The sequence below is a fragment of the Phyllopteryx taeniolatus genome, chromosome 4 (genome assembly GCF_024500385.1).
Source record: "Phyllopteryx taeniolatus isolate TA_2022b chromosome 4, UOR_Ptae_1.2, whole genome shotgun sequence".
Lineage (NCBI taxonomy): Eukaryota > Metazoa > Chordata > Actinopteri > Syngnathiformes > Syngnathidae > Phyllopteryx > Phyllopteryx taeniolatus.
Window position 1 is genome coordinate 15,235,562 of NC_084505.1, and position 18,674 is coordinate 15,254,235.

The 18,674-nt window shown below is 41.4% G+C and overlaps 2 protein-coding genes across 6 annotated transcripts in view; one reads left to right on the forward strand and one right to left on the reverse strand.

Annotated features, from left to right (window-relative positions):
• Positions 1-16,170, forward strand: part of LOC133476450 (uncharacterized) — a 38,470-nt gene extending 22,300 nt beyond the window's left edge. For 2 of the 5 annotated variants that reach the window (XM_061769835.1, XM_061769836.1), the window contains exons 18-28: positions 1,019-1,163; positions 1,247-1,345; positions 1,665-1,909; positions 2,230-2,404; positions 3,405-3,490; positions 4,619-4,711; positions 4,791-4,879; positions 6,451-6,571; positions 6,654-6,783; positions 7,832-7,849; positions 15,438-16,170. In XM_061769835.1, the coding sequence (XP_061625819.1) occupies positions 1,019-1,163; positions 1,247-1,345; positions 1,665-1,909; positions 2,230-2,404; positions 3,405-3,490; positions 4,619-4,711; positions 4,791-4,879; positions 6,451-6,571; positions 6,654-6,783; positions 7,832-7,849; positions 15,438-15,673 (1,437 nt within the window). In that variant the 3' untranslated portion in view covers positions 15,674-16,170. Of the gene's footprint in view, positions 1-1,018; positions 1,164-1,246; positions 1,346-1,664; positions 1,910-2,229; positions 2,405-3,404; positions 3,491-4,618; positions 4,712-4,790; positions 4,880-6,450; positions 6,572-6,653; positions 6,784-7,831; positions 8,192-8,567; positions 8,832-15,437 lie in introns of those variants that run through there. The other 3 variants (XM_061769837.1, XM_061769839.1, XM_061769838.1) reach the window with 3 other exon arrangements.
• On the reverse strand, positions 9,901-17,920 carry cant1b (calcium activated nucleotidase 1b). The gene is made up of 5 exons (XM_061769840.1): positions 17,626-17,920; positions 13,376-13,964; positions 13,168-13,308; positions 10,796-10,999; positions 9,901-10,717 (listed from the first exon to the last, which is right to left on the reverse strand). Exons 2-5 carry the CDS (start codon positions 13,902-13,904, stop codon positions 10,347-10,349), a joined length of 1,245 nt encoding a protein of 414 aa, XP_061625824.1. The 5' UTR covers positions 13,905-13,964; positions 17,626-17,920; the 3' UTR covers positions 9,901-10,346.
• Between the last annotated feature and the right edge of the window lie 754 nt (positions 17,921-18,674).

The window sequence follows — 18,674 nt, forward strand, 5'->3', positions numbered from 1 at the left end:
CAGGCAATTTAACTTTTACACTTGTATAGTCATAGAGGTTGCGAAATAAAACATCCCCAAAATGTCGAGAGTATTTTTATTAAGTTTCCAAACCACACACCTTCGACCATAGAAAAGGGCTGCAAATCTTTAGCAACAAATGCTCCCAAAAGTATAAAGTGAGAGCAAAAAGCACCAAAAGAAATGCTTCATTCATTCAATCATTCAAGTTACGTTTAAACTATTCAGTATTTCTGTCACTACTACATTTAGGGTTATGTTAGGTTAGGGCCATAAATCTTGAAGATTCTAAAATTGTATGTTATAGTGTCCTGTATATCATCCAGAGCAAACGTGTTTAACGTTTTTCTTTTGCACAGCTAAAACAGCCTGGGATCAGATTGACCCCCACGAACACTGACTGACCCATACAACAAAGGAGATTGAAAATATCCATCAATCCATTTTCCAAACCGCTTATCCTCACTAGGGTTGCAGGTGTGCTGGAGTCTATTGCAGCTATCTTTGGGCGAGAGGCGGGGTACACCCTGAACTGGTCGCCAGCCAATCGCAGGGCACATATAAACAAACAACCATTCGCACTCGCAATTTAGAGTCTTCGATCAAGTTACCATGCATGTTTTTGCGATGTGGGAGGAAACCAGAGTGCCCGGAGAAACCCCACGCAGGCACAGGGAGAACATGCAAACACCACACGGGCGGGGCCGGGATTTGAACCCCGGTCCTCAGAACTGCGAGGCAGATGTGCTAACCAGTCGAACACCGTGCCGCCATTGAAAACATGATCATATTCGTTTTATGTTTACCTAGCTGTCCTAAAAAAAAGTTATGAAATATGAAGCAAAAAATATTGTCAACATTAAATTGTCATAATCTTTTAGAGATCTTAAACATTGAATGAGAGACAATCGGACAGTTGATTTAAACACACTAAATACACAATGTACGGTGACAGTGCAAAAAACAAACAAAAAAAAAACGTTATATAGAGAGTCAAACTCGGATGTTCTCCTTTCAGGATCGTCCAACTGAGCTGATCCCCAAACTGAGAGGTGTGCTCACTAATCCCAACTGTGAGTTTTATCCGAACTTTGTGCCAATCCACACCTTGGCTACGTGGTGCAAAGCTTCTGCTGCTGGTGCACCCAAGGATGTGGAAATGGGTGAGCTCTCCTGTTTCACTGTCAGGCAGGTGACTATAAGATTTTCCTTGTTGTTATTCGTGCTCTTCTGTGTCCACCATCAGGCGACGAAGAGCAGGACCCCGGCTATAGCCCCCACAAAGCCCTGACGCTGGCCCTCACTGACTGGCTGGAGGAGTTTCTGTGCACAGATCAGCCTACAGGTAGACATTAACTCTCCACCACAGCTTTGAACACGCTCGTTGTTGTTGTGGGGGAAAAAATGACTCGTTCTGATGTAGAGAATACCTGAAATCAATCTTCCAACACAGATTTCTATACTTTGCAAATCTAAATGGTTCAGACCAATACACAAATTCCAGAGCAACACAACTTAATGGTCAAGCAAAGAAACAGCACAGTGGGAGGAAACACAGCAAGGTTGGTCTGAAGAGGAGGGTTACAACTATGAACGCCACAGAACACAACTGAAATAAGTCATACTATAACTGATATCAAATCTTCCATTATATTGTCTTTCAGCTTGCTCTAAGAAGGAGTCCTGTGATGAGGAGCCCATGCAGACAGACCTCGAAGAACACTCATACATACCCGGACCGGGAGAAAACCCGCTTTACACAGCCGACCCCCTGACCTTGGACGACCTGAAGCTGCTGTCCGACCTCTTCTACCTGCCCTATGAACACGGGGCCACGGCCAAGACCATGCTGCGTGAGCTGGACTGGCTCAAATGCCACAGTCAAGCCGCCGCCCTCAAGACGGACCAGGTCAGATGGAACTTTAAGCCTTACATACAGTTCATATGCCATGCACGCATAGTATGTCATTGACCTGGGGCAAGAATATCCTCATAATAATTGTCTATATCAAATAATGAAATCCAGATCTTTTCAAAATATATTCATAGCCTGTCAGACAATAAATGGATGATTAATTTTTGTGTATTTTGGGTCACTTCAGGAAAAGCGATCAAATGTCAGAATGAAAGAATGACGTTTAGGGTGTTTTTATTGCTGTCAAATGTCAAAACAAGTTGAATTTGACTCAAACAACAAGTTAAGTGTGTTACCCGCTGTTGTGTTTCTAGACTGCCGAGTGGTGTTCGAGAGCGCGACAGTTCGACAACATGTGCGAAGCGGTAGTGCGAATGTTCAACCGCCTGTCCAATGTGCCCAACCGCCGGATTCTGTATGACCTCTACAACTACATCTGTGACATCAAGAGCGGTGTCAATCTGGCTCAAGCCTACGTGAAATCACTAGGTGACCAACGCGACATATTGTGATCGTCAATTAACCACGTATATGCCTGTAAATGTGTAAAGAATTCTTTTTCAGTTTGGTATCTCTATCTTCAATTTTCATGATGGATTTTAAGATTTTTCCCTCTCATTGATTCAGTGCAATTCAAAGACGTGAGCTGACCTTGACTGAAACATTCATACTAATATTGTACGTACAACTGGGGAAATTATTATTTCATCCCGTTATGAATTTGTAAGTTTGAAGAAACCAGTAAGAAATATCCAAATTTATGGTTGTGTATTGATTTTGGAAATCTACATAATATCACACACATAACATTTTATATCTTTTTTTCCGCTTTTTTTTTTTTTTTTACATATTTGTAACTGATATTCTGTCTACTGTTGTTTATAATCAATAAACAACCATAAAAATGTGAAACTATTTCTTTGTAAGTGAGCAAACTGACGAATTCAAGAGGGGATCAAATCAAGACACAGTATTAAATATTTCATAAACTGATGGATGATGGATGCCTACACTGGAAAAAATGACCTTCTCAAAACAAGTAAAAAATGTTTAAAACAAGACACTTTGTCCCTAAAATAAGTGGAAAAAAAATCGGCCAATCAAACTAGTATGAATTGACTTCAGTTTCTTGTAATATCTTGTATCTTAAAACAACTTTTTGTCTTGCTTAAAATGTAGAAAAAAAGGCAAAGCTGTCTTAAAATACCAGTAAGATAGAAACAGGATAAATTCAAGTAAGATTTTGTGTTTTTGCAGTGTAGCAGGGTGTCAACAGCCATGCATTTCTAGTGATTGAGGCACAACGCATCCTGTCTGGCTTTAATCCAAATGCTTTTGGACGGTTACATATATAGTTTTTATTTATTTATTTTTTTGCATAATGTCTTTGCAGATCATGTGCAAAATGTGCTGCACTGCAGCTAGTGGCTTGCATCTTCAAAATGATACCCTTACAAATTGCACCTTTATCAACATTTACTTGCCACAGGAGGGCTTGGCAAACCATCGGCCCAGCTAGTGAGTGCTGATCCTGAACCGTGGGGATTCCGAGGAGGCCTCTCAGGAGAGTTTCAGGTGAACTAAATGGCTCGTGTTCACGGCAGAGCGATGTATGTAAAATGTATTATTATTATTTTTTCTTTTAAATGACATGTTTTTATTATGAAGAGGTAGGACTTCACAGTGGTGGTTAGCACACAGCGGGGGCCTGTGCATTTGGTAGGCTCATTGAAGACACGGATACACACGCACACACGCAACAATATCAGAATTTGCACGTTAACATTTTTGTTTTTTTTATTTTATTGATGCTCATGCTGGGTATTAAAAAAACAAAAGATACTCACTATTTACTCAGTGCTTGAGTAATTATTTTACTGTGTACTATTTACTCTTACTCAGGTAATTTTTTGTCACGTAACACTACTCTTAGTTGAGTACAATATTTGGTTAGTCTACCGACCTCGAGAGCGGACATCCTCTATTGCTACTCTTACGTTTAAGCGACATTTTTGCTCATCACTTCAGCCAGTGTCGTGTTTGTTGCACTGGTCTTTTGTATTTTCGCGTTGAGGTGCTGCGGGTCGTGCCCCTGATTGTGGTCCCAGTGGACCTGCGAAGCACACGTAACATCGGTGACAAGAGCTGATCCGCTACTACATCTTGTATTCATTAGCAAACGCGCGGATGTTAATGTTAAATGTATTAAGCGACGGAGCGATGTTAGGGTTTACAACACAGAATGAACTAACTTCAAATTCAGAAATGGACAATAAAAACAGAAAAATATTGTACTTAATATTTTCCTGAAGAATGCATTAGGGTTTAGCCTTTGAAGTTGGTAATAGTGAAAAATGAAGTGAAACAGACAATGATTTTAGTCAATTATTTTCCAGAATGAGAGTGCTTACAGAGGAGGATGCTACTCATGTGGCACAGCTTTAAGCAGGCATCAGGTGCAGGTGGAGATGGGCCTGGCTCAAGTTGAAATAAGAGTAGCGTCATTCAGCCAAGCCATAGTCCTATCTAATAGAAAAAGTACTCTACTGCCATCTTGTGGCGTTTATAGGCTATTTCAAACCTTTTTGGGTCGGTATCAAGTACTCGTGAATTTTCGTCATACGTGGCAGGGCAACCCCTAACCCTGCTGCTGCTGACCTCCTCGCTGAATTGTTAATGACGTTAAACATTACGTCCCTGCAGAGAATGCTGCCTGGCCATGGAAACAGAGACCTGTTCAAACATCCGCCCAGGACGTCAGTGTACTGCATTCGGCCGTACTGCGCAGAGGATACGGTGGAGTCATTGCATCTTCTGAAAGGAGCTCAACACTCTTTCTTTTGTCAACCTCACGTTGCTTTGTTGTCTCTTCTAGAGGGACGTGCAGAGCATTTTTGTGAAGATGCAAAGAGAAAGACAAATTAAAGCCCCTTCTGCGACAGAGGCCCCTCTTATTAGTGATATGTAAGTTGGCAATTGATTATTGTATTGTGTGAGGAAACATATCCGCAGGAAGTTAGCGTTAGCGCCAAGTAAGCAGACTCATTTAAAGGAGAAAGACTCAATTGGTGCCCAAGTACATTTGTCCAGCATTAGCTAGTGCTTCAGTGCCATTCCAATAGGATTCACATGTAACTACAGTGAGTGGGGAAAGTATTCAGACCCCCTTAAATTTGTCACTTTTTGTTACATTGCAGCCATTTGCTAAAATAATTTTGTTCTTTTTGTTTTTCCTCATTAGTGTACACACAACATCCCATATTGACAGAAAAAAAAATGAATTGTTGAAAATTTTGCAGATTTATTAAAAAAGAAAAACTTAAATATCACACAGCTTTAAGTATTCAGACCCTTTGCGGCGACACTCGTATATTTAACTCTGGTGCTGTCCGTTTCTTCTGATCATCCTTAAAATGGTTCTATACCTTCATTGGAGTCCAGCTGTGTTTGATTATACTGATTGGACTTGATTAGGAAAGCCAGACACCTGTCTATATAAGGCCTTACAGCTCACAGTGCATGTCAGAGCAAATGAGTATCATTAGGAACTACCTGAAGCGCTCAGAGACAAAATTGTGGCAAGGCACATATCTGGCCAAGGTTACAAAAACGTTTCTGGTGCACTTAAGGTTCCTAAGAGCACAGTGGCCTCCATAATCCTGAAATTGAAGATGTTTGGGGCGATCAGAACCCTTCCTAGAGCTGGCCGTCTGGCCAACCTGAGCAATTGGGAGAGAAGAGGCTTGGTGCGAGAGGTAAAGAAGAACTCCGTGACTGTTGTTGAATGGCCCCGCCAGAGCCCTGACTTAAACCCAATTGAGCATGTTCTGGAGAGACCTGAAAATGGCTGTCCACCAACGTTCGCCACCAACATGACAGAACTGGAGAGGATCTGCAAGGAGGAATGGCAGAGGATCCCCAAATCCAGGTCTGAAAAACTTGTTGCATCATTCCCAAAAAGGCTCGCGGCTGTATTCGCTCAAAAGGGGGCTTCTACGAAATACTGAGCAAAGGGTCTGAATACTTATGGCTGTGTGATATTTCACTTTTTCTCTTTTAATAAATCTGCAAAAATTTCAACAATTCTGTTTTTTCTCTCAATATGGCGTGCTGTTTGTACATTAATGAGGGAAAAAAAATAATTTTATGATTTTTAGCAAATGGCGACAATATAACGGAGTGAAAAATTTAAGGGGGTCTGAATACTTTCTGTACCCACCGTATATGGGTCATTTTCATATAATTTGATGAATAACTAGGACACCTTGAGAAAAATCTAATTTAGCAGGGTTTTTTTTACGCTGCCTTGGTTTTATATGGGTAAAGTCTCCCATGCTGAAAAAAAACCACGCTTAAAGTCCTATTTCAAAAAGTTATTGATAATTAAAAATTGTAGGCTAACTGTCCTTCTAGGTCACTGATTCCCAACTCCTGAGGTATATGAGGTGTGCTGTAAACATTGTCCCTGCAGAGAATGCATTAAGAAATCTCACTACAAACACACTCTTATCCTGATTTGAATGCGTCTGTTGCAGACTGTCCACAGGTGAAATTTCCCCAAGCCCTGAGTGTGCTCTTGTCCTGGAGGATGACATCGGGGTTTGTGGTTACATGCTGGCACTCACAGATGCCAAAGCAGCTGCAGCCTCCATTCAGGTGACAATTTGGAATCAATAAGTACAAGCAATGTAAGATAAAGATCTATTCCAAATGCCGCTGCTTTATCTTTTACGTCCAGAGGGACACAAGCGACGGTGTATTTGAGGACTTCCCTTCATTAGTCACTGGACAAGTACTGCCCAGGGTCGCTGACCCCTCTCCGGCGAAGCGTATGATTGGACAGCTGTTGTCCACCATCAGGACCTCTGGTAAATTGACACACTTAATGAACATAAGCCAACTTTCAATCTAAAGGGAAGTCTTTCTACATTTTAGAATGTATCATACTGCCACTACTGATATCCAGCTCAAGGTCTACTAGTACACGCTTTATCCTCACTAGTAAGATAATGTAGCGCACCAGTAGAATGTTTGTCTTATTAGTAACATTTTTGTCCACTGCAAGTACTGCTTTTGGCTCACTATTATGCTTTAAACCTCATGAGTAAACTACTGTTCTGCACTAGTAACACTACTAGGCCCAACTAGTAGCCATGTGTCACACACTAGTAGCCTCCTGGACTTTCCTATTGGCAACGAAATGCCCACTGGTAATTTTGTCACCCAAGTAACATGTAGTAGTCCTACTAGTGTGCAGAAATGTCATGCAGTAGCAGAAGGCAGTAATAAAAAAAAAAAAACTTTACTACTGCGCTGAATTCTCTTACTACTTAAGACAAAGAGCGTACTAGTACATGGACCTGAAGTTGCATATCAAGATTATCGAATGCTCAAATGGATTCACATAAGCAGTTTGAGCATTTATTCGATATCGTTGATATCCAATTTAAGGTTATTTACTAGTATGCTCATTGTCCTCACTAGCATAATAGTAGGGCAACTGCACGTTACTAGTGAGGCAAAAGTGTGCACTAGTTGACAACTGTGTTGTACTAGCACCTCACTATTAGTACTAATAGCATGCAAATGTCAACTCATGCTCAGATTTGCCTCACTTGTAATGTGTAGTTGTCCGTTCTAGTATGCCAGCGCTGTCCTAATCATGCAGAATTGTCATATACTAGTTAAAGGCAGTACTGTAGTGGAAAAAAAATTACTAGTAAGATGCAGTTGTTCTCCGTGTGCCTTAGTCATTCTACTAGTGCGTTGCTGGTGGTAATAGTGAGGACAAAAAAAGCGTACGCATACCTACGTATGCAAGATATCAAATAAATGCTTAAACAGCTTTCCATATGTCAGTGTTTTAAGGTTGTCATAGTTCGCAGAAAGATAAAAACGCTTGGGTTTGTTTTGCAGGTTCCAGAGGAGTTTTGTGTGAGTTGAGACACAGTGACCGGAGAATGCTTGACTTCTTCACTAAAAGTAGCTCCTTCCAACCCCTCAAAATGGATGGTCTGCTTCCAGATGTTATCGTCATGGGAACAACCCTTTATTAGCACTCGCTTAAGAAATTTTGCGTTCAAACATAATTTGTCATTTCATTTAGTAGCAGTCATCACCTGCTATGAAAATTGCATTTACATAACCTCTATGAAAATGTGTAATACATTGGAGACTTTTGAAGTACATGTAGAGCTGTTAGCATTAGTTTTCGTTTTTGTCTTAACAAAAGTGTTTATTAATTTGTAGCAAGCAGTAAACATTTGTTGGACTGGGCCTCGTTCGATTTTACTACTACTCTGATAGTTCATGGCCGTTTTTGGTTATGTACATAGTCTGTAATTAGTTCTTGTCATGAGTACAAAATACCCATTCTTATTTTTTAGCCCTTCAAATTCTAGCTTGTACAATGCACAGGTTGGAAAACAACCTCAAAAATGTAATGTTTCCAATATAAATGCCAAAAGTATTCACCCACCTTCTTTGACTCACATACGGTATGAACAAGTGACATCCAATTCCTAATTTATAGGGCTCAATATGACGTCAGTCCACTCTTTGAAGCTATAACCGCTTCAACTCTTCTGGGAAGGCTGTCCACAAGGTTTAGGAGTGCGTTTATGCAATTTTTATTTTTTTACCATTCTTACAGAAGCGCATTTGTGAGGTCACACGATGTTGGGCGAGAAGGCCTGGCTTTCAGTCTCCGCTCTACTTCATCCCAAACGTGTCCTATCGGGTTGAGGTCAGGACTCTGTGCAGTCCAGTCAAGTTCATCCACATCAGCCTCTTTCATCCATGTCTTTATGGACCTTGCTTTGTGCACTGCTGCAGTGATGCTGGAAAAGGGGCTGGAATTTGTCCCCACAAAGTTGGGAGCATGGAATTGTCCAAAATATCTTGGTATGTTGACTCAGAGTTCCTTTCACTGGAACTAAGGGGCCAAGTCCAGCTCCTGAAAAACAAGCACACACCATAATCCCACCACCACCAAACTTTACCCATGGCACAATACAGACAAGTACTGTTCTCCTGGCAACCGCCAAACCCAGACTCGTCCATCAAATGGCCGGATGGAGAAGCGTGATTTCTCACTCCAGAGAATGCGTCTCCACTGCTTTCGAGTCCAGTGGTGGTCTGCTTTACACCACTGCATCTGATGCTCCGCATTGCACTTGGGTGACATTTGGCTTGAATGCAGCTGCTCGGCCACGGGAACACGTTCCATGAAGGTATCTGGCACACTTTTCTTGAGCTAACCTGAAGGCCAAATGAAGTTTGGAGGTCTGTAGCGATTGACTCAGCAGGTTTGCGACCTCTTAGCACTGTGTCTCAGCCTTCGCTGTGGCAGTTTACATGGCCTACCACTTCGTGGTATTAGGAAATTTCACGACTGGACTTAGCACAGGTGGCAACCTATCACAGTTCCATGCTGGAATTCACTGAGCTTCCTACAGCGACCCATCCTGTCACAAATGTTTGTAAAAGCAGTCTACATGCCGAGGTGCTTGATTTTATACAACTCTGGCATGGACGTGATTGGAACACCTCATTCCGATTATTTGGATGGGTGAGAAAATCCTTTCGCCAATACAGTGTATATTCTGGTTACCACCTTTTTTATCATATTGCTGAAGACTTCCACTTCTTAAAATATAATTCTTGTCCATGGTCATCAGTTAATTTGTTTGCTGAATTTGGAGTGTAGTCAGCCAGACTAATTAAACACCAATTTCATAAAACCTGTATGAAATTGTTTTCCAAAAATTTATGAATGTAATCTGGTAGAAAATATAAAAACATTAGCTTTTCATTTAATTCCAGTTGGCCAGAAGTGGCTACGATAGATACAAAAGATACATTTGGATATTAACGGCTTAAGTTGTCAAAATCAGACAGTTTCCAGACATTTGTGTTAACATGACTAAAATGATTTTTTTTAAAAGAAAACTGATGGGAAAAGAGGGTTACCAAAAACAAACTACTCAAACATAAGGGATACATTTATTCAATTTTGTGGCTTGGATACAAAAGAAATATATTAATGGTTTCTTTAAATAAAATAGCTCTTCCGCTTATTTGCTTTATTGATTCATTACGACTTCCTTAAATGAAATCTAAAATCTGGTCAGTATAAATATGAAAATGGCCTCTAAAGTCAAAGCTATAAGTAAGACCATTAATTTCAAGTAGTTCATGAACATTCAATATTGTGTGCATTACGTTATACAGGTTTTGACTGTCCCCTGAGCCTCTGACCAGCAAAGTTTACCTGCAGGAGACGAGATGCATAATTTCTGTGTGTTAATGTATGATAACCATAATCAAGTGTACCAGTGTGCCTTAATTAGACAAGTTAGGCTTTTCATTCTTCATTATTACAGTCAATCAGGGGTCATGTTTAAAAATTTAAATAGCAGCCTTGTCATTTTTAAATAAACTCCAGGCCTTCGTACTTCACATCTCCGATCTTGGTCTCGGGCATCAGCACCCGGCCGTCGAGCGTAAACGCAATTATGTAGGAGGCGATCTGTCCCGCAACCTCCTCGGATTTCAGAGCCAGAACAATCTGATCGTCTGTGTCTGGAACAAATTTAAATGAGGAAAAGCCGTGGGTGGGGTTCAGAGGCCCAATGTACCGCGTCGCTATGTTTCTAAAATCCGCCTGGCAGGACAGCAGTAGATTGGTAGCACGCCGCTCATCCGCGGTCTCTTCGTAGCGCTCGTGACTGGCGCGCCGAGGCAGGAAGAACCAACGTTGAAGCCGCTCACTCCATGCTGCAGATTCATGGATAAGGTAGCCTGCAGTAGACGAACAATGTGAACTTTTTATGAATGAGTCATCAATGAGTCAACGATACTGCATCAAAGTGTTGTAACCTGGTGGTTTAATCCCGGCGGCGCTCCGCAGGGCGTTGTAATATGGCACCCAGTTCTTATGCTCGACATCACCATGGTAACCAACGACTTTCACCCACTCTGGGTGGTGGTTAACAACCTCTCCAGTGGTGGTGGTCCACTCTTTGCCAAGACCGCCAACATATAGGCGCTCGTCTTTCACTGCAAGCCACTCCGCTTTGAAGCCTACAAACGCGCACACAAACATGGACTGTTAAAAAATGAATAATAGTTTAAAAATGGTACATTAGGGGTGTGTTGACTATCAAATAAGCTACTACAAATAATTGCAAAAGGCGACCAGTGGAGTAATTTGGAAGTTACCCTCATTTAAATCAATGTGGGACAAGTGAACCCAGGCCGATAAAACAATACGTAACAATACACACAGTGAGCCGACAGAGTTGGACGGCTGTGTCGTTAGCCGCTAGTGGGCTCATGGAATGCGGGCGGACCGGTACACACTTGCCAGTGTTGGCTCCGTCCAATACTCCCCAACCGTGCTCCATCTTCAGCACGTAGATTCACACAACAGAGATACTTAAGGGAAAGTGAACTGCTTGTTGCGTTCGCTAGTGAGCTCACGAGCTAGCCTGCGAGCTAACAATTTGAGGAGCTAAACAGCTCGCTCCTCTGCACCGATGTTGTGGAAAACATCAGTGCCTCTCCAAGTTCATGTGTGTGTTGGTCCCAAATGAACACAAACACGGGATTGTTAACTGTTATTAAGCATAACCTCAGCGGCACACGTTATTCAGCCAGTAGTTGACTACAGCGAACGTCAGCGTATATTTGATTGACAGGTAAAGGGCTCGTCTTCAGAGGACCAACCACACAGTAGCCGGGTTTACATGGAGACTTTTTGTGGTTTCAATTGAAATCACTGCATTTGAAGATCTTTGGTCAACTGTTTAATGTGATGTGATCTATTCCAATCGGGTGTATACATGAAGCGCACTACATTTTGTCGTCATGAACGTCAAATCATTTATCAAGATGGGGCTCCGTCATCTATTCAGCACAGTAGATGAGATTGTTTTTATATGCTTATTTGAAAAAAATGTGTGCTGAAAAAAACAATAACTTATTAGTAGTTAAAAACAAGATCTCTGTTGCATACGAGCTCTGTCGGGAGCTGCCATATTCACCCCGTGCGTAAACGAAGACATCACCGCCCATTCACAGCGCGAAAATGTACTTCTGAGAGGTTTGGCAAAAGGAATATTCCACCCCTGTGAAACCAAATGAAATTTCATTCGGATTCAACCTAATTATTCTGATTGAGGTGTTTATATGGAGCATTTTCATTCGGTTTGGGCTTCTAAACCGATTATAATCGGAATAGAAGGCTCCATGTAAACCAGGCCAGTCTTGCAGCTCTTTATTCTTTATTTCAGACCCAGGAGGATCCATATCACAGAGTAAAGAAAAACAATTTAACAGTAAACAAGAAAGGAAATGATTTAAAAGCAAATATAATACTAGGGGCAGGCCTTATTTTGTATGATTTCAGAGGCATTTAAAAAAAAAACAATATTATCGTTTATCGTGAGAGTTATTGGGAAAATTGTCTTAGAAAAATTGTTATTGTGACAGGCCTAGCTTCCACATTCCAAAACCATGGGTTTTAGGTTAATTGAAGACTCTGCATTGTCCATAAGTGTGAGTGTGAATCCTTGTTTGTCTATAATATGTGCCGTGCAATTGACTGGCGACCAGTCCAGGGTGTACCCCACATCTCACCTAAAGTAAGCTGGGATCGGGTCCAGCTCACCCTAATAGGGATAAGCGATATAGAAAATGGATGTATGGGTGATTACTTCAGTGTTATCACTGTGGGGTTATTGCCGCACAATTTGGGCATCTGCGCTTGTTCGTTGTTTTCCGTGAATGTAAACGCAGCTGTATTGGATATGTGTCACCCAGTCGGGAATTGCGACCCGGAAAAAAAAAAAAGTTTCTAATTGCCATAATATGGCACCAAATAACTACTTTTCTGTTTAGGGCTTTGAAGCCTGTCTAACAGAAGCTCGTCTTTGGCACCAAGATGGCACCATCGCACTACTGTTCTATTAGAGAGGGATTTGACACCATCTTTCGGCATCTTAGGGCATTTCTGAAAGAGCACAAAAAGAGTCGCTTGGTGAGTTTTTTTAGTGAATAACAGGATAGAGGAAATCCACAAGTGGGTGAATTGGCAAGTAGCAATCGCAGATAGGCAGGGGAACACTGTATAGGTATTACATCAGAAATTGACACTTGGACCTGCAAGTATAAATCCAGCCAACCAAGACAGAAGTTAGTTGACTGGAGCTTTCACTCAATCAACACCACCTACATGTGTAGGGACTGACCTTTGGAAACAGATCCATCGCCATCAGGCAGTATGACCCAAGGGACCGCCTGCCTGCCGTCAATCCTGTACACCACGCCCGTGCGGTCGTCCACACTGTACAGATGCCCATTAAACGCCACCAGCTCAGACAGCTCCATACCTAGAGAAGAGACAGTGTAACATCAAACATGGAGACATGTGGACTTGGGCGTAAACTATCGCTCCACCTCGTCCTTTCTCTGCGAGATGACTCTCTAGTGTGATCATCTCCTCATCCCATTCCACATCCAGTCTGTCGGCACTTTCTGAAACAGTCAAGTGACCCTTTTTCATGTAGCTGAACCACATCTGGTCCTTCGGGCTACGTGATGCTGTGTCCAGGTCTGCAATGACTCCTATGCGGTACCTGATGCCATTGTTGGTCTTCACAGGCAGACTTAGAGGGTAGGTATCATTGTAAGGTTTTTCCCTTTTCTGCAGCTGGGACAGTCTTGGCATAGTTTGTCTATGAATGTCCCGGAACATGTTGCCTTCAGCCTGATGGTACATTTGCAAACTGTTGCGGTAGGAATGGCTGACTGGAGCGTCTCCGTCCCGTCCCGTGCGGTGCATGTACAACATGAGCACTAAAGCCAGCAGGGTGGCCACAGCGATTGCCCGCCATTTGGGCTTGAAGCGGGAGTCCGAGGTAACAGCTTGCGTCATGGATGACAGGGCCGAGGGGAGGCCTCGGATGGCGATGCCAAAAGCGCTCATCAAAGAATTGTCTTCATCTGCATTGTGCACTTCGGAATGGGGCGGATATCTTGTCACTGCCTGGTAACAACAAAGCAAAAGAGTCATCCTCATTCCATGTAAAATCAACCAAGAATTTTCCCGTCACCTCTCAGATTTTCATCAAATGCTGAAGTTTGTTTGGATATGGAAGGAAAAGACCAGGATGTAAAACAATGTTCTAAACCTCTCAGACAGATATAAGCTAACAACCTTTCTGCAAGTTAGAGATGCTGCTCGACTTTAAACATCTATATTATTGAAACGACAACACTTAGGAAGCTGTTTTTGGTAACATTTTCTTTTTTCTCTTTTCTTCTGCCAGTACAAAGGTATTTGTCTTTGTGTTAATGATATTGTGCATGGATGGCTGATCAACAAATGTACAGGTTGCACAGAAGTACTAATTTCTCAGAAACTTAAGAGTTCCCATCCCAATATTTACAAAGCTTCTCCACATCCTAAATGTTATTTTGACAGAAATGAAAAGATAGAGTACGTATATTCTTATTTACCTTTTAAGTTTAGAGTTGACAAATTGTTTAATTATGCTTGAGTAAATAGATAAACATGTTTAACAGTTGTATCGGCTTATAACAAGAGCTTTAAAATGACAAGTATATTTTAATTAGCTGAAGGTTCCTCAGCCCACGTTTGTTTAAATAAGAGATTTAGAACAAAGATGCTTTCAGTTGGAGTCTTTTCCTTCCATTTCCAACCACAACTCACAATTTAGAATGACCCCAAAAATTTACAATCGTAGCTACATGTACAAAGGCGGGAAATGGGTTTCGAAGACAAAAGTTGAAAACAAAGAGCTGTCAGACATTTTAGAAAATGGCCATTGTGCATTGTTCATCACAAAGCTTTGTTGTGCTTCTCAGCAACCAACATTGACATGCATACAGTGGAGATGCTTAACACGTCCCACAACTATTTTAGCAGCACTCTGTTCCTCTCAATGACAATCATTTCATTATGCAAATACATCTTTCAGAGCCACGAGTAGTAAGGTCTTTTGCATAAGTTGAAGACGCACTAGAGACTAAAGTATAAAAGCTGGGACTAGTTGCTGGAGATGTGTCACTTTTATTTCTGAGCACCGCCGAGAATCCTTTCAATCCACTGAAGCTGCCAACAGCTCAAGCAACTTGCGTCTGTTTGCACCCACGACTGTCAATGAAAACACTACATTTAGGATTTTCCTTTTTTCTGAAGGGTTCATAGACAAATTCAGTTGTTGTTTTTTTTAAATAATAAAAGTGGATTAAGGGAGGCTAGTGTTTGGATCCACATGAATCATGGGGGGTGGGGGGGGGAATTGCATTAGCTGGAGCTTATCCCGGGTGAATATGGGCGAGAAGCGGGGTACACCCTATTTGGTCACTGTTAACAATGAGATTTATTTGTTAGATGTGACAATATCACATCATTTATTACTACTCCTCATGTGTGTTTTATTGTTTTCAACTGATTAACATGCAACTTATACATTTCTGATTATGACCCATACAGCCCATCCCGGGACCTTAGGTCTTCCAACTCTGGTCACCTCAACACCCTCCCCCCCCGTACGCGCCTGCAGACCTATGGGGCCAGAGCCTTCAGTGTTGCAGCCCCCACCCTCTGGAACTCTCTCCCCTCAGACATTCGATACGCCGCATCTTCCGACACTTTCAAGCAATAACTCAAAACCCACTTGTTTCACTCAATTTTTCATGTTTGGTGTCCGTCTATGTTTTGTAAAGTAGCCTTGAAAGGTGCTATATAAATCCAAGCTACTATTATTACTATTATTATCATCATCTTCCATCCATCTTACGTTCCGCTTATCCTCAATAGGGTCGCGGGCGTGCTGGAGCCTATCCCAGCTAACAGTGGCGAGAGGCAGGGTACATATAACAAACATTCGCACTCACATTCACACCTACGGGCAATTTAGAGTTTTCAAATAACCTATCATGCATGTTTTTGGGATGTGGGAAGAAACCGTAGTACCTGGAGAAAACCCACATGCAACATGCAAACTCCACACAGGCAAGGCCGGATTTGAACCCCCGTCCTCAGAACTGTGAGGCGGATGTGCTAAGTCGGCCATTATTATATTATTATAGTTTTATGATGACAGTTAAAAATGTTATCATGCCACTCATTGCCCTTAGAGGAGGAAAATGTTTTATGATGGTTAGTTTGTGCTCTAATGAAAAAAAAATTCAAAGGGAAATTTTGTTTTAAAATCCCAAATAAAATTTGAATGTACCACTTGAGCACTGACTTCATTTTTTTCTATTACATCAGTTAACCTATGATAGCAAAGAATGTTAAAATGTTACTTTAATACAGTTAATGATTTTATGATGCAGACAGCTTGACCCTGGAATATAATATTTATTGTTTCCAATGGGATTTTTATTTTTTTTCAAAATTCAAACCTCAGGCACAACTGCTCCTCTATACCTTTGTCATGCTCTTCATGCTTCTTGCGCACACACAGACAAGCCCCCCCCCCCCCCCCCCAACCAACCAACGGTTCTTCAACTTTCCCCCCCCCCCCCCCACGACCAACAAAGAATGCCCTTGTTGTTACGAATGTAAGCACAACCGATATTCGCCATGGCCCTGCACCACAGGCTCTCCCCTCCTTTGGCCCCTTTGACCGGATCACTGCATCAAGAGACATCACATTGTTGCTTGCATCCTTCCACATCTCTTTTCCCATCGAAAACTTATTTTACATCTCAAGGTTCTTTCCTTTCACCCTGTTAATTGACTGGTATCCAATCCAGGGTGTCGTCTGGCTTTTGCTTGAAGGGAGCTGGGATAGGCTCCAGCTCCCCGTGACCTTGAACAGGATAAGTTCAAGAAAATAACTGCAAGGTTCTGCCCTTCAAAGCACACAGGTGACCATTACAAAAATCATAATACCGAGATTAGACTGGATAAACCGGTTGGGCAATAGATACTTGAGGGAGTTGTGTGTCTTTTGTGCTTCTTGGGAGTTGTATGCGACAGCATGAGGAATTCAGAGGAGACATGGACATTGAGTGTTTACTGGAAGGACCCTCACAGTTGTTCTTTAGTCACACTCTAAACCAAACACGGTTACTGAAATCAAACTATCCATTTTCTATAGTGCCTGTCCTGATTAGCGTTACGGGTGAGGTGGAGCCTATCCCAGTCAATATCATCCACTGTGAGGCAGACAGGCCAACCACTAGGGCACTGTGTTGTCCAAAAGTTAAACCAAACTATTCCTTATCTTACTTAACTCATTTACCAAAACCGTGTTCAATGTACGGTAGTTACCATGCATACATGAAAAACCTGGGTTTACGAACATTTAATTAAACCCCGTGAAAATCGCAAATGCATGACTTGAGGACGTTTTAAGCTCGACACGAGCCGAAAACTCAAAAGCGCCTGCTGGGTCCTAGATAGCATTTGTTCGGCTAACGTACGTGTCGCCTCATCCAGCCACGACTTGTCGACAAACGACAGGGGAAAAAAAAAAAAAAAAAAAAAAAAAAGAAGAGTCAACGTGTTTGCAGCCCTCTTGAGAACGTCGCCATCGCGCTGACGTACGACATCGGCTTCAGCTAGCCTCAACATTTACCCACAGCAAACTTTACAAATAGACCCGTTTGGACTTTAGCACTTCGTTTTTTCAAGGTAATTTCACGATGTTGAAAAGCTACTGGCATACCTGACGTAGGTGTTCGTCTCCATCAAAACTGTTAAGTCAATGATTGCTTTTGGAAGAGTTAGCGGTTTCCTCCTGTTGCCTCAAGGCGACTTCATTGAACGCCCTTCTGTCCCTCGAGTCCATGAACGACCTCCTTCCTGGTCGAAAACAAAAACGGGGGCGGTGGATGCTACTACTGAGTGCAAAAAGTCCCTTCGTTACGCTATAAAGTCATTTTCTGTCAAAATTACAGATCATTAAGTATCCTTCATCTCGGATAAAAGTGAACCCGTTAAACACGTCGACACGTCCATTTTAATATATCTTTTTTATTTTTTTTTATTTCGACGTTACGAATCACAGGACAATGTAAATAATGTCATAAAGTGCAATCAAAGTAGTGACGATTGTGTGCATCTATTCATGTTTTAAGTCGTACTTGCAATTAAAATATAGACATTTTATATACCGACCCGTAATTCAATAATTATCAAGATACAGTGTATGATTTTCAACATTTAAAAGTTCACAATCCCTGTTCTGTAGAGGTGAAATTTGAATGCTACATTCACATTGTTGTGTGTTTTTCCTCAAACCAACTTTGGCTGAGTACAGGTACATCTTAATACATTATTATTTATTTCAGTACTCATTCATATAGATTCGTTAAACACTTGAGAGGATACTTTTTCAGAGGGCAAATTCATGTCTAATTTCTAGATTAAAAATCATTTTCATTTGTTTCTTATTTTATTTTTTTTTGTTACGTAATATTCTAGTTTCTAGAGATGGTTAGTTTGGGGTTTTCAAAATTATACACACAAAAAAATAAAATCAAGAAATAATTGATTTTGTGTGTGGATCTCTAATATGAGTTTTACTTTTTTAATTGAAACAAGTAAAGCTTTTGGCACTATTCTAATTTATTGAGATGTACCTGTATAACATTGCTACACTGAATTCATTAACCTAATTCTAGTGACTCAACGCATGTTAGTGATAACTAACAAAGCATGGTAATCTCGACAAACAATGTAAAAACTACAAGCATTTTAGGGCCCATGTTGACC